At 37.1% G+C, this 13385-nt stretch overlaps 1 protein-coding gene across 2 annotated transcripts in view; it reads right to left on the reverse strand.

The window, feature by feature from the left end:
• The window catches only part of eci2 (enoyl-CoA delta isomerase 2), a 68194-nt gene that overhangs the window by 35294 nt on the left and 19515 nt on the right, over positions 1–13385 (reverse strand). For both annotated transcript variants that reach the window (XM_039753354.1, XM_039753355.1), the window contains exons 3-4: positions 10284–10382; positions 1744–1929 (exon numbers count right to left, since the gene is read on the reverse strand). In XM_039753354.1, the coding sequence (XP_039609288.1) occupies positions 1744–1929; positions 10284–10382 (285 nt within the window). The remainder of the gene's footprint in view (positions 1–1743; positions 1930–10283; positions 10383–13385) is intronic.

Consider the following 13385-nt stretch of genomic DNA (forward strand, 5'->3'; position numbering starts at 1 on the left):
TGATTAAGCTAACTGACAGAATTCTGGTATAATTTTTTATACTAGGACACATGCATACGGTGCTGGTCATAAAATTAGAATATCATGACAAAGTTGATTTATTTCAGTAATTCCATTCAAAAAGTGAAACTTGTATATTAGATTCATTCATTACACTCAGACTGATGTATTTCAAATGTTTATTTCTTTTAATTTTGATGATTATAACTGACAACTAATGAAAGTCCCAAATTCAGTATCTCAGAAAATTAGAATATCAATTAAGAACAATGTAAAAAAAGGATTTTTTAGAAATGTTGGCCAGCTGAAAGGTATGAACATGAAAAGTATGAGCATGTACAGCACTCAAAATTTAGTTAGGGCTCCTTTGGCCTGGATTACTGCGGCAATGCAGCGTGGCATGGAGTCGATCAGTCTGTGGCACTGCTCAGGTGTTATGAGAGCCCATGTTGCTCTGATAGTGGCCTTCAGCTCTTCTGAATTATTGGGTCTGACGTATTGCATCTTCCTCTTCACAATACCCAATAGATTTTCTATGGGGTCAGGTGAGTTTGCTGGCCAATCAAGAACAGGGATACCATGGTCCTTAAACCAGGTACTGGTAGCTTTGGCACTGTGTGCAGGTGCCAGGTCCTGCTGGAAAATGAAATCTGCATCTCCATAAAGTTTGTCAGCAGCAGGAAGCATGAAGTGCTCTAAAACTTTCTGGTAGATGGCTGCGTTGACCTTGGACCTCAGAAAACACAATGGACCAACACCAGCAGATGACATGGCGCCCCAAACCATCACTGACTGTGGAAACTTTACACTGGACCTCTCTTCCTCCAGACTCTGGGACCTTGATTTCCAAAGGAAATGCAAAATTTACTTTCATCAGAGAACATAACTTTGGACCACTCAGCAGCAATCCAGTCCTTTTTGTCTTTAGCCCAGGCGAGACGCTTCTGACGCTGTCTCTTGTTCAAGTGGCTTGACACAAGGAATGCGACAGCTGAAACCCATGTCTTGCATACGTCTGTGCATGGTGATTCTTGAAGCGCTGACTCCAGCTGTAGTCCACTCTTTGTGAATCTCCCCCACAGTTTTGAATGGGTTTTGTTTCACGATCCTCTTCAGGGTGCGGTTATCCCTATTGCTTGTACACTTTTTTCTACCACATCTTGTCCTTCCCTTCGCCTCTCTATTAATGTGCTTGGACACAGAGCTCTGTGAACAGCCAGCCTCTTTAGCAATGACATTTTGTGTCTTGCCCTCCTTGTGCAAGGTGTCAATGGTTGTCTTTTGGACAACTGTCAAGTCAGCAGTCTTCCCTACGATTGTGTAGCCTGCAGAACTAGACTGAGAAACCATTTAAAGGCTTTTGCAGGTGTTTTGAGTTAATTAGCTGATTAGAGTGTGGCACCAGGTGTCTTCAATATTGAACCTTTTCACAATATTCTAATTTTCCGAGATACTGAATTTGGGACATTCATTAGTTGTCAGTTATAATCATCAAGATTAAAAAAAATAAACATTTGAAATACATCAGTCTGTGTGTAATGAATGAATCTAATATACAAGTTTCACTTTTTGAATGGAATTACTGAAATAAATCAACTTTGTCATGATATTATAATTTTATGACCAGCACCTGTAAAAATAATTCTAATAAAATTATACAAATTGGCTAAAAATACCATTTACAGTAAAAGGCTGCTAGGTTCATGAAAAACTAAGCAAAGTCTGGAATACAGTTTCTCTCACCTCAACAGTAATGGCATTTTTCTTATTAGGTCGGTTTAAACGAATAGTAGTGATGTTGTTTTCAGTGGTCAACTGGATTTTCATATATTTTGATGTACCATCAACAGCAGAGTTTGAAGTCTGTTTTGGGGCTTCAGCCAACATCAAAGATGACACAAGATCAACATATTTTTGTCTTGCTTGCTCCTATTAAAACAAGAAATACTGCACTCAGTCCCAATATAGCCAACTTTTATGTATTCAGTTTCAAAGATTCTTTCATCTTCTCTATTAAATTTCCCATTAGTTCTTATATCAAACGGTGCTGATTTATAGAAGATGTACTTATGATTTAGGAGGAGACTTAAAAGCTTTATTAGATTTTCATGCACGTGTGGTTCTAATTGATGATACACACTAACATTTTTCTCACATTTCTTTTTTAGACATTACTGCATTTATTGAACTAGATATATTTACATTGTTTCAGTAACCTGTGGAGGGAAATACTTTTAATAAATGCCTCACATTTCGGACAATTCATTAACAACCTACTTCTCTGACAATGTTTTCATTTTTAAACACTTGTTTCCAAAACCATCAATTTACTAAATTTGTTTTTAGGGGTAAAATTGTTTTTTAAAACACTAGAATTCCTGAAGTCAGTGAAAATATTTGTAATGTCAGGCCTCCTTAAAATTTCCTCGCACCTCCTCATCAGTGTCTTGTTTTGCAAATGTGTCAATCAGCAGTGGCAGCAGGCAGCCAGCTCACTCGTCCCCCACTAAGGCAGCTGAAGTCAATTCAGACACAATATTCTCAGAGCTGAAGTTTCTTTATCTGGGATTGAGGTGCCTTGAATCGTATAGGGTAAATAATATATTGTTATTTGGAATACATACACTTCATGTGTTTTCCTTGTCTACAATGATCTGTATAAATGTAGAATGACAGGAAATGCGAGGCAAGAAATGTTGAACACATAACTAAAACAGAAACTTTTTCATGTTATAGTAATAATGACAAAATGCTGACGTGAAGTGTATAATGTGTGAAGACTGAAGTCCAAATATCAAATAAACACTTTCACAAAAGGTATAATAAAGCAAGTGTGCTTTCATTCAAGAGTATAACTGCAAGAAAAGGAAACTATTCAATCTACATATTGCTTTCAATGTGTAAAAACTGAAACCCAAATATCAATCCACACAAGGTAGACATACCCGCTTGGCTGGTAAGAACTGCAGTCTTGTAATCAAGAGGTTGCGGGTTCAATCCTGGATCCTGCCTGCATTTACCATTTTGACTAGGAAGCTGCTATTATCATTACCATTATATAATAAAAACAAATTTGATTTGAGACTGTAACCCAGTGTAAATTTTTCTTAGTGTTTTTTTTAATTCAGTTTTATTCTCTCAGTCTTGTTCATGTGGTACAATGAACTTAGCTCTCCCTTTCTGAGTTGATGGCTTTTATATCCATTCTTTTTACAAGAGCAGCGATGGCCACAGTTGTTGCTGTGTTTGATGCCTGGTGAGAACTATTTATTGTACTGGCAATCAAAGATACAATGCCCTGTGGCCGCTATTGGACTATCATGCCGCATTTGCTCTTTACTCCTCTTTACTCTTTCAGTACCATGCCGACGGTGTATGCGCGCAAAGAGAAGCCATGGACCAAAACGTGGAGATTGGGCAAGATTAGAAAAAACAAACATGTTCAAATGACATAGCGTTTTCAAACAATGACGTTTTCATGCATGGACATAGGTGTGCATGCGTGAGACAGAAGAGACAGATTTGATGTTATTCAAGTGGCTACTGGAATATAAAATAAGCACTTTCGCAAAGGTTTAGCGAAACAAGTGAGCTTTAACTCAAAAATAAAACTGAATAAAAAACAATTAAAATGACAACATACCATGAAGACATGAGTCACTAGCCTTTGTGTAATCTGCTTAATCTGATGTTGTTACAATATTGCAGGCCATATTAACATTTACAGAGAAGTGAAAAAGCATTTGATATCCTAACAAGCAGTTCAGCTTTTCAGAAATCTTGAAATATGTTCACCCAATCTTTTAAGATATTGACAATCCATTTTGAGATATCTCAATCGCATCTCAAGATATCTTAAAAATACTTCCAGTGCAATTCATTGTATCACGGATACTTTTTTCAAGCATAGTTTGTATTTTACAATATTTAACATTTACTTTATAATCTTTGGCATCCTGGTACCTATAATCAGGGAAAATTACATCGACAGCAAAGGATCAACCTATAGCAGGGGTCCTCAATCACAGTCCAGGGGCCTCATGTATAAACGGTGTGTACGTACAGAAATGTTGCGTAAGAACTTTTCCACGTTCAAATCGCGATATATAAAACCTACACTTGGCGTAAAGCCACGCACTTTTCCATGGTACCTCATACCTTGTCATACGCAAGTTCTCCGCTCGGTTTTGCAGACTGGCGGCACCCAGCGTCAAACCTATGCTACTGTTCCTGTGTGGTTACTCCTCATTTTCCTGACGCGGCTTTATAAATACACCGAAACTAACCGCATATTGTTTATTAGTGTAATGCATCCGATTGTAATTAACTTGTAACAATATAAAGATCCAGGGAATAGCCATAGTATTCCAAATACCATAACTGCTTTAGCGTTGTTACTCTCACTGCACCTTCTTCTTTCAGCTGCTCCCGTTAGGAGTTGCCTCAGCAGATCATCTTTTTCCATATTACTCTCACTGCACCACTCGGAGTATTTATATCACTGTATCCAAGTGTGAATCACAGTAGCAGCTGATCGGAAAGAGAATTATCTGTATACAGCTTCAAGAACACGCTGTCTCAGCCACGGCAAAATGTTTCAAAGCCTTTCCTGTACGGACCTCGTGGTTCAGAAACAGTTTCATCCCAAAAACTTTAAACGCACTCAATCAAGTGCTACTTGTAGAACTGTTTGTACTTATAAGTACAATTACCTTACTGTAAACTTGCACTACAGTTATAATATTACACAACCTGCGCCACTTTATAAAGCGCGTATTTACATATAATGGCAATATCATTTTTAAGATGAAATGCAGCAAAACATGTTTATTATATTATACAGATAAAACTTTAACTTCATTTAAATAATCTATATTTTTCAAACATGTACTACAAAGATATTTCAATGTTCCTTAAACGCTTTGAAGAATCGGCGCTCTAAGCTTACAGATGGCTTAACGTCTATTACAGAGCTGATTGTGTGGTGATCGGTTACTTGGAGAAAGAAAAGCAATGACTGCAGGGGTGGCCACGCCAATATATACTGAATATAAAACAGAAAGAGAAAATAACGACACACCTAAAAACGCAGCAGCAAATTTCGACAAAAGTTAAATGCTTGTGTCATGAGCACGAGGCGGCTATGCAGTGTACGCAACGGACGTGGCCATCCACCCTGCATAAAATAACATATTGACATTGGACTTTCTCTATTCGACATAGAGCCTTCCAGGAGTACTGCTGCAATAAATAATTCCATCGAAGGTCGCACACAATCACTGCGCCGTGAAACCCATGTTTAATAACGTGCTTTAACTATCATCATGAAAATGATATCACGTATACATCTCAGTATTTTAGTTATTCAGAGAGCTGTAATATCATGAATGTAATGGATTCTGTGTCCTGTCGGAGGAAGAGCGCCGGTTTAAGAAGCACGTAGTGATTCACACACATAGAGCATGTAGAAGATCACATACAAAACAAAGCATTTAACGTGCTACTTTAATTATGATGTGATTTGAGAAACTGGTTAATTAAACGATTTTAAGATGAAGTTTATGATGTTCCATTTTAACGACAAAATAAACTATGTGATTAAAGTGGAAATTTTGAGATTGAAGTTGACATTTCGTGCTTTTTCCCCCCACTGTGTGCCTTTTTTTCTCTGTACCCTAATAAGCTTTCATATGACACTCAGAAGGTGGGCTAAGACTCGCCTTTTCATGGCAACTTTGATATGTGACTTCTTTTTTATTTCCGGCACTGTGCGACTTTGTGAATGTGAGCTTTCAAGTTTCTCCAACACGCTATGTCACTCGATCAACTTCCTTTTGTTGATTATACCACGGTTTAATTAAACAAATAGTATGTTTTTCCTTTGCCTCCACTTGGTATTCTCTGAAATTCTTATATTTTTCCCCCGTGCTTTTCCCATTGTCTTTTCACAGAAGGCTGAGCTTAAGGGCGATTTATATTGATTTGCATATTGAAAGAGGCGTAATTCTGGGAGGAGTTGGGGCGTTACATAAGGCGCATGCACGAGCGTTACTTTTCACGCTGACCGGGATTTATGTAGCGGAAGAATGTGGAAGTTGGGAGTACGCACAGATTCCTGCATCTGGATTTTTCTGTGCGTAAGCACATTTCGGCTTTTGTGCTTACGCCATGTTATAGTGCGAATTCTACACATGGCGTTATACATGAGGCCCCTGGAGGGCCGCAGTGGCTGCAGGTTTTTGTTCTAACCCGGTTGCTTAATTAGAAAGCAATTCTTGCCAATAATTTAATTTCACGGCGTGTTACTGCTTTAACTCTGCCATGTCAAGTCATTCTCATATCCTAGATTTTCTTCCCCTTTCTAAGGATAGCAACCAAATGATTTGAAGGTTAAAATGGACAAGCAATTCTCAGTCCTTCACTTTCCTTCCAAGTATTTAATTAAACCCAATAGTGCATAATAAATACACACAGGTGTAAATGGTAACAAGGTAAATGGAGAAATGCTGGTTTCTTTTGTCATTTGCATGTTATTGCTAATTAGGAGCAATTAAAACCAAGAATGAAGCGGTTTAAAAATAAAATACACAATAAGGGTTCAAAATCTTAACGAGCAAGACAACTGAAGTGAAGCAGAAGTGTTACTTGAGCAATAAGTGCTTCTTATTAAGCAACTGGGTTAGAGTAAAAACCTGCAGCCACTGCGGCCCTCCAGGAATGTGATTGAGGACCCCTGACCTATAGGAATATATTCAGCCTGCTGGTCTTTGTCTTGATTCACAAGTAACCAAACCATCATGAAAAGATGCATTTTGAAATAAACAGTGTTTACATTAAAAGAGCCATTCGCAAATTTGGTGTTTGTAAAAAGTCACTTGTTCAATAAAAACAAGGCAATTTGGAGATTAAGCTTACAGTAATTAAACACAGATGAAACAACATTATTGAGCTACTGTACAATAAAATGATATTATATTTCATAATAATTAGAGGATTTATTTATTACGCTTTTTTCCACAATTTATTGCCACATCAACTGAAAACTGGCTTGCAGCACTGGCATAAAAGACAACTTCACATTCTACAATATTTTCTAGATAAGAATCTGCTTTGAGCAAGGAAAATTTTAAAAAATACTTAGGAATACATGTTTGGGGATTATATAATTATTTATATAAGAATTAAATTACTAAAAGTAGCTTATTACTTTTCTAGCTAAGGGAAGCTTATTACTTTTTTAGCTCAACATCTGGTGATGCTGTACCCACTGGCCCTTAATGCAGAAATACCACTAAGTAAGAGAATAAGCAATAAGGCACATCATCATATAATGTTAGAAGGGGGGAGGGAAAAAAAGTAAACAGTATTTATATTTAGCAACAAAATAGCTAAACTTTGTTTATATTAAAATTCATACAATGTTGCCAAACAGAATAAATAAATAAATAAATAAATAAAATGTCTTGTAAGGGTGTTATTCTCACCTTCTGCCTGTCTTCTATGATACTTTTACTAAAATTCCTAGACCTTAAAAGAAATCGGCAGGAATCCAAGATACAAGCTTTTGCTGCAAGGTTGTGTAGTTTCTAATAAATAAGATTTGTCTACCTGCTGCCTATAAAAAAAAAAAAAGCATATTTTATGTGCGTTATCAATAAGGACAAATGAAGTGGAAACCAGAATTGTGGCTAGTAGAAACACTTTATACATATGTATGGAACAGTATGAATAAACAGGACTTTCTTTATAACCTTTATTCTGTCTTGTTGGCGGAAATGATATTTCAGTGCAAGCTGAAACAAAGAAAAATGCCTATCAGTATTTTCCATAAAACTGGTCTTGTGAATCATCTAAAGCAGGGGTCGGGAACCTATGGCTCGCGAGCCACATGTGGCTCTTTTGATGGCTGCATCTGGCTCGCAGACAAATCTTTAATAGAAAAATAATAACGTTAAAAATATAAAACATTCTCATGTATTTCAATCCATTCATTTCCTACCGCTCATGTTCATGGTTGCGGGTGGCTGGAGCCAATCACAGCTGTCCTCCGGGACAAAACCAAATTGTTATTGGATAATGCGTAATGTACACGAGTCGTTGTGAGGTCAGGAAGTAAACTTCCCTTCTTTTAATCAAGTAGTCAGCTAGCTAATTGCAGAAACCCTTTTATCGAAGAAGATGGCTAAAAGAAAAAAAGATGAGGAGTATTGTACTTTTCAGCAGGAATGGACAGAGGAATTCACCTTTGTGGAGAGAGCAGGTTCTGCAGTGTGTCTAATATGCAATGATAAAATTGCATCAATGAAACGTCAAGAGCTACTGTGCAGAGTGCAAGCTAGTCAGCAGCAACTCCATGTTTGGACCCAACAAGTTGACTGGAATTCGGCTAGCTTTGCTGGTGCTTTAGCAATTGTGAGAAATGGAAAGCCATTCACAGATAGGGAGTATGCCAAAACATTCATGCTTGATGTTGCCAATGAAACTTTTGATGACTTTTCGGATAAAGACAACATAATCAAATGAATAAAAGACATGCCTCTGTCGGCAAGAACAGTTCACGATCGTACCATCATGATGGCAAATCAAATTGAGGCAACACAAGTGAAGGACATAAATGCAGCACCATTCTTTTCTCTTGCTTTGGATGAGTCAACAGACGTAAGCCATTTATCCCAGTTCAGCATGATTGCAAGGTATGCTGTAGGTGACACACCACGTGAGGAAAGTCTTGCTGTTTTTCCTATGAAAGGGACAACAAGAGGGAAGGATTTATTCAAGTCTTTCACTGAGCTCGCTAAAGAAAAAAATCTACCGATGGATAAACTTATTTCGGTGTATACTGATGGTGCTCCGTGCATGGTGGGGAAAAACAGGATTTGTAGCGCTTCTTCGTGAACATGAAAAGAGACCCATCCTAAGTTTTCAGTGCATCCTACATCAGGAGGCGCTTTGTGCTCAGATTTGTGGCGAGCAGCTTGGTGAAGTGATGTCGCTGGTCATTCGGGTGGTCAACTGTATTGATGCCCGAACTTTAAATGATCGCCAGTTTAAAACACTGCTGGATGAAGTTGGGAATAATTATCCTGATCTGCTTCTGCACAGCAATGTGCGTTGGTTGTCAAGAGGGAAGGTGCTCAGCCGTTTCACGGCTTGTCTGAGCAAAATCCGGACTTTTCTTGAAATGAAAAACTTCGAGCATCCATGAGTTAGCTAACACTGAGTGGCTCCTGAAGTTCTACTATCTCGTGGACATGACTGAACAACTGAACTAGCTCAATGTGAAAATGCAAGACGTTGGAAATACAGTCTTATCCCTTCAACAAGCAGTGTTTGCATTTGTAAACAAGCTAGAACTCTTCATCGCCAACATTGAAACAGGTCGTTTACTACACTTTGAAAAACTGAGAGTTTAAAGATGCATGCACAGCAAGTGACCCTGCTCAACATCTTGATCTTCAGCAGCTAGCGGGCTTCACATCTAACCTCCTGAACTCATTCAAAGTGCGCTTTGGGGAATTTCGTGAGTGCACTCGCCTTTTTAAGTTCATCACCCATCCACACAAGTGTGCAGAGGACAGCGCCGACCTGAGTTACATCCCCGGTGTCTCCGTCAGGGATTTTGAGCTACAAGCTGCTAACCTGAAGGTCTCAGATAATGTGGGTGTATAAGTTCAAATCACTGAATGAAGATTTGAAAAGACTTGCACAACAGCAAGCAGAGTTGGCGAGCAAACACAAGTGGGGAGAAATGAAAAAACTTCAACCCGCGGACCAGCTGATTGTCAAAACTTGGAACGTGCTTCCCGTCACATACCACACACTGCAGCGGTGTGAGTATTGCTGTACTGAGAATGTCAGGCTCTACGTATGCATGTGAGCAGTCTTTCTCACATCTAAAGTACTTTAAGACCAACCTACGATCACATTTAACGGATGGCCTGCATGAAGCTTAACCTCACCACGTACCAACCAGACTACAAAGCCATCAGCAAAACCATGCAGCACCAGAAGTCGCATTAATGGTAAGAAGTACTTTATTCATCATTGGTTAGCAACAGCATAACGACATTAAAAAGAATTTAGAGACTTATTGTACTTTAAAAGTGTTGGTCTTACATAAAATGCACACATTTACTTTTATTTAGTTTTAAACATATTGTATGGCTCTCACGGAATTGCATTTTAAAATATGTGGCGTTCATGGCTCCCTCAGCCAAAAAGGTTCCCAACCCCTGATCTAAAATAAATGACACATATGGAATTTAGCACTTTAGTATCCTTACCTGAGGCAACCCGCCAAGAGAATTCCAGGCATCCCATTTTGCTTTATTGACAAAGTCAAGCATACCAGGTTTTGGGGCATTACAAGGACCTTGTGTTGCCTGTATGATTTAAAAAAGAAAAATATTATGGATTACAAATGATGAAGATACATTGAGCACCCAATCTCATTTCCTATTATGGTGTACATGTTTCATAATTAGTTTGGTTAGAACTCATCGTTTGCAGCACTAAACCAATGGGAATCAGAGAACAAAAAAAATGAATTTGTTCCTTTAAATTGTCAGACACTAACAGATTATTGTACCACTTATTGTGCTTTTAGTACTGTGCTTGGTGCTGCACTGGTAGGAAACTATTTGGGAAGCATTTCCCACTGAAAAAAAGCCTTGTGTGTTATGCTGAACTTTGTGTTCATGTCTGTTTGTGTCAGGTTTGGGGAGCCCTGTAGGCCACACTCTATGTTGCAATAGTATGACTGAGCAAACCAGGACCATAAAGTTGTGAGAAACAATGCTAACCATTATGTTAATCTAGTGTTTTATTCTATTCTGTGTATTATTTCCCAAAATATTCAGTATCTATAGACTCAACCATATTTTGAACCTGCTTATTCCAATTCAGGCTTGCAGCTAGTCAGAGTCTGTTCTAACAGCACCAGCTATAAGGTGGGAATCACTGGTGGACATCACATGTCTATCGAAGATACTCATTGGCCTACATGTCTTAGAGATTCAGAAGCAAACCAGACTATCAAGGGAGAACTTGCAGTCAAGGGGAGAAAGTGCAAATTCCACAGAGACAGTAATTATGTAGGGACTGAAATGGAGTCCCAGCTGTAATCAACTATTAACAAAACATGCCATAATTAATAGGCAAATGTAGTTCAGTTTAATTTTTAAGTTACTAAGAATGCAACCAACAATTTAGACCTAGTGACATGTGTCAAAGTACTTCATTGTACAGCTGGATTTTTAACTTCCTGACAAGACCACCCCAGGAGGTTTGAGTAGGTGACCACACTTCATCATTATTCACATTCACATTCGACATAGGGACACGTTCTTAATCCACTGCTGCACTTCCTCTATGCTTAGGAATGCACTGCTGCACATGACTAACATCACTATTAAGCTTGCTGATGACACAGTCTTACATTGTTAGTTTTTGTAAATTATTTTTACTTATCACATATGTAAAATTCTATTAGTGATTTTTCATTTCTAAAGTCACGCATTATTCTTATTGTCCTTTTATGTTCTTTCTAAAGGAATAATTGGAGCTGAGTAACAAGAACAATTTGATTTGTTTGCCTTAATTAAAATACCCATTTGATAATTTTACAGTCTTATGACTGTATAGCTGTACTGAAAACATCTGGATAAATAACAGAGTATAATTTTTGCAGTACAACACTTTGTTCCAGACTGTCAAGAGATTAAGAGATCTATACTCTGATCAGGTATCAGATTTTATAATGCCATTTTCTAGGACAAGAAGGTATCAAATACAAAATAATGAAGTAAAATAATAGAACTACTTGGCTAATAATACTTGTTGATCATAGCAGTGGAGAGAGCTAATGTGTTTTGCAGACTTCAAAGTAAGGATTTCACAAAAACTTTGACCTATATGAAATTAAAACAATGCTACAAAGTTTGTCACATTATATTGCTGTTCCGAGCAGTATATATGGGCCTTTAAAGGGCTAAATTTACAATGTACAGCAAAAAATAAAGCATTTCCATAATTAATTATAGATTCAAAGTCAAGCTGGACTTCATTTCACTTTACCGAATACAAATTGTAGCTGCAATTTCCCAAAATTACCAAAGTTCAGCAGCTTCAACTCAAAAAAATGGAATTCAACAAAAGCCTGATGCACAGAAATTATTCCACAGACAAAATATATTCGTTTTTAAAAGTTTAGTTAAGTTTCAAAGTAAAATAGTTCACACAAAAAAGAAAATTAAAATAGCAAAAAAACAAAGAAAAATTTATGTTAAGAAAAGTTCAGTTCTAAGCTTAATCTTGTTACATCTCAAATAGTTACCATTTACTTAACATTTCTGAACCATATCAAAATGTTTCTGAATCATTTCAAAACAGTCAGAAAACTGTATGCTTATCCCATCTTTGAGTAGAAAATGGGACTTTCAAGTCCCTCTTTACTGGGACCTGTTCCTACCACAACAAGCTTATTATCACACTGTTTCTCAGGTATAGTAAGAAGGTTCTATCTCTTACTAACTTATAGGGGGGAAAAGACTATACCATAAGTTATGACTATGAAGGAAATTTATATTCTATTCAAATTAAGCAAACATTAATATGAGTTTAACTCAAAACTAACTTTCTAAGATTGGCTCTTACACAAATGAAAAATCCTTAATTTAGGCTTGAGCAGTATTTCTACTTGATAAAGCTATTTTATACAGCAGTTCACCATAGTATTTTTGCTTTCTTTGTAATCTGCTCATGTGCTTTGTCACAAATTAATAATACTTCATATTCCCAGCTTTGTACTCCATATTAAAAACTACCAGCTTTCTCAGAACACAAAAACTGAACACTTTTTTGTTGTCCCTCTTTTAGTGGTGTACAGTTTTTTAACCATTAACTAGAAAGGAAACCATCTGGGTCAGGAGTACCAACTATGAAATTACCCCCAACTCCCCACTGTACATAGTATATATGTAAAGACTAATTAGCAGCAACCATAGTAGTGACTTTTTTCTAGTGTGTAATTACAACCCATTGATTGCTGAAAATCTAAAGTAAGCGATTTTTACAATAAAGCTTTAAAATAATTTCCAATATTTTATAGTTTATAAGTATTAAGAAAGCAGCCTAGTCTTTCATTTTCAAAGACAGCTCATTCTAAGGCCTAGCAAACACTGTATCAAGGATGGTGTTGCTCACAAAAAAATATCAGTACCACTATTTGCTTAAAAATAGCCAATGTAAAATAAAATGATTGAAAATAAGAAATTTACATTTTGAATGTTTCCATATATAATTTGCCATGAATTTATGATGAATACCTTCACTTGAAAAAGTGCTGTGTAGAGATTGCTGCTGCTTTTTTATTTTAGGTTTTGATA

This window comes from Polypterus senegalus, chromosome 5, assembly GCF_016835505.1.
Source record: "Polypterus senegalus isolate Bchr_013 chromosome 5, ASM1683550v1, whole genome shotgun sequence".
Lineage (NCBI taxonomy): Eukaryota > Metazoa > Chordata > Cladistia > Polypteriformes > Polypteridae > Polypterus > Polypterus senegalus.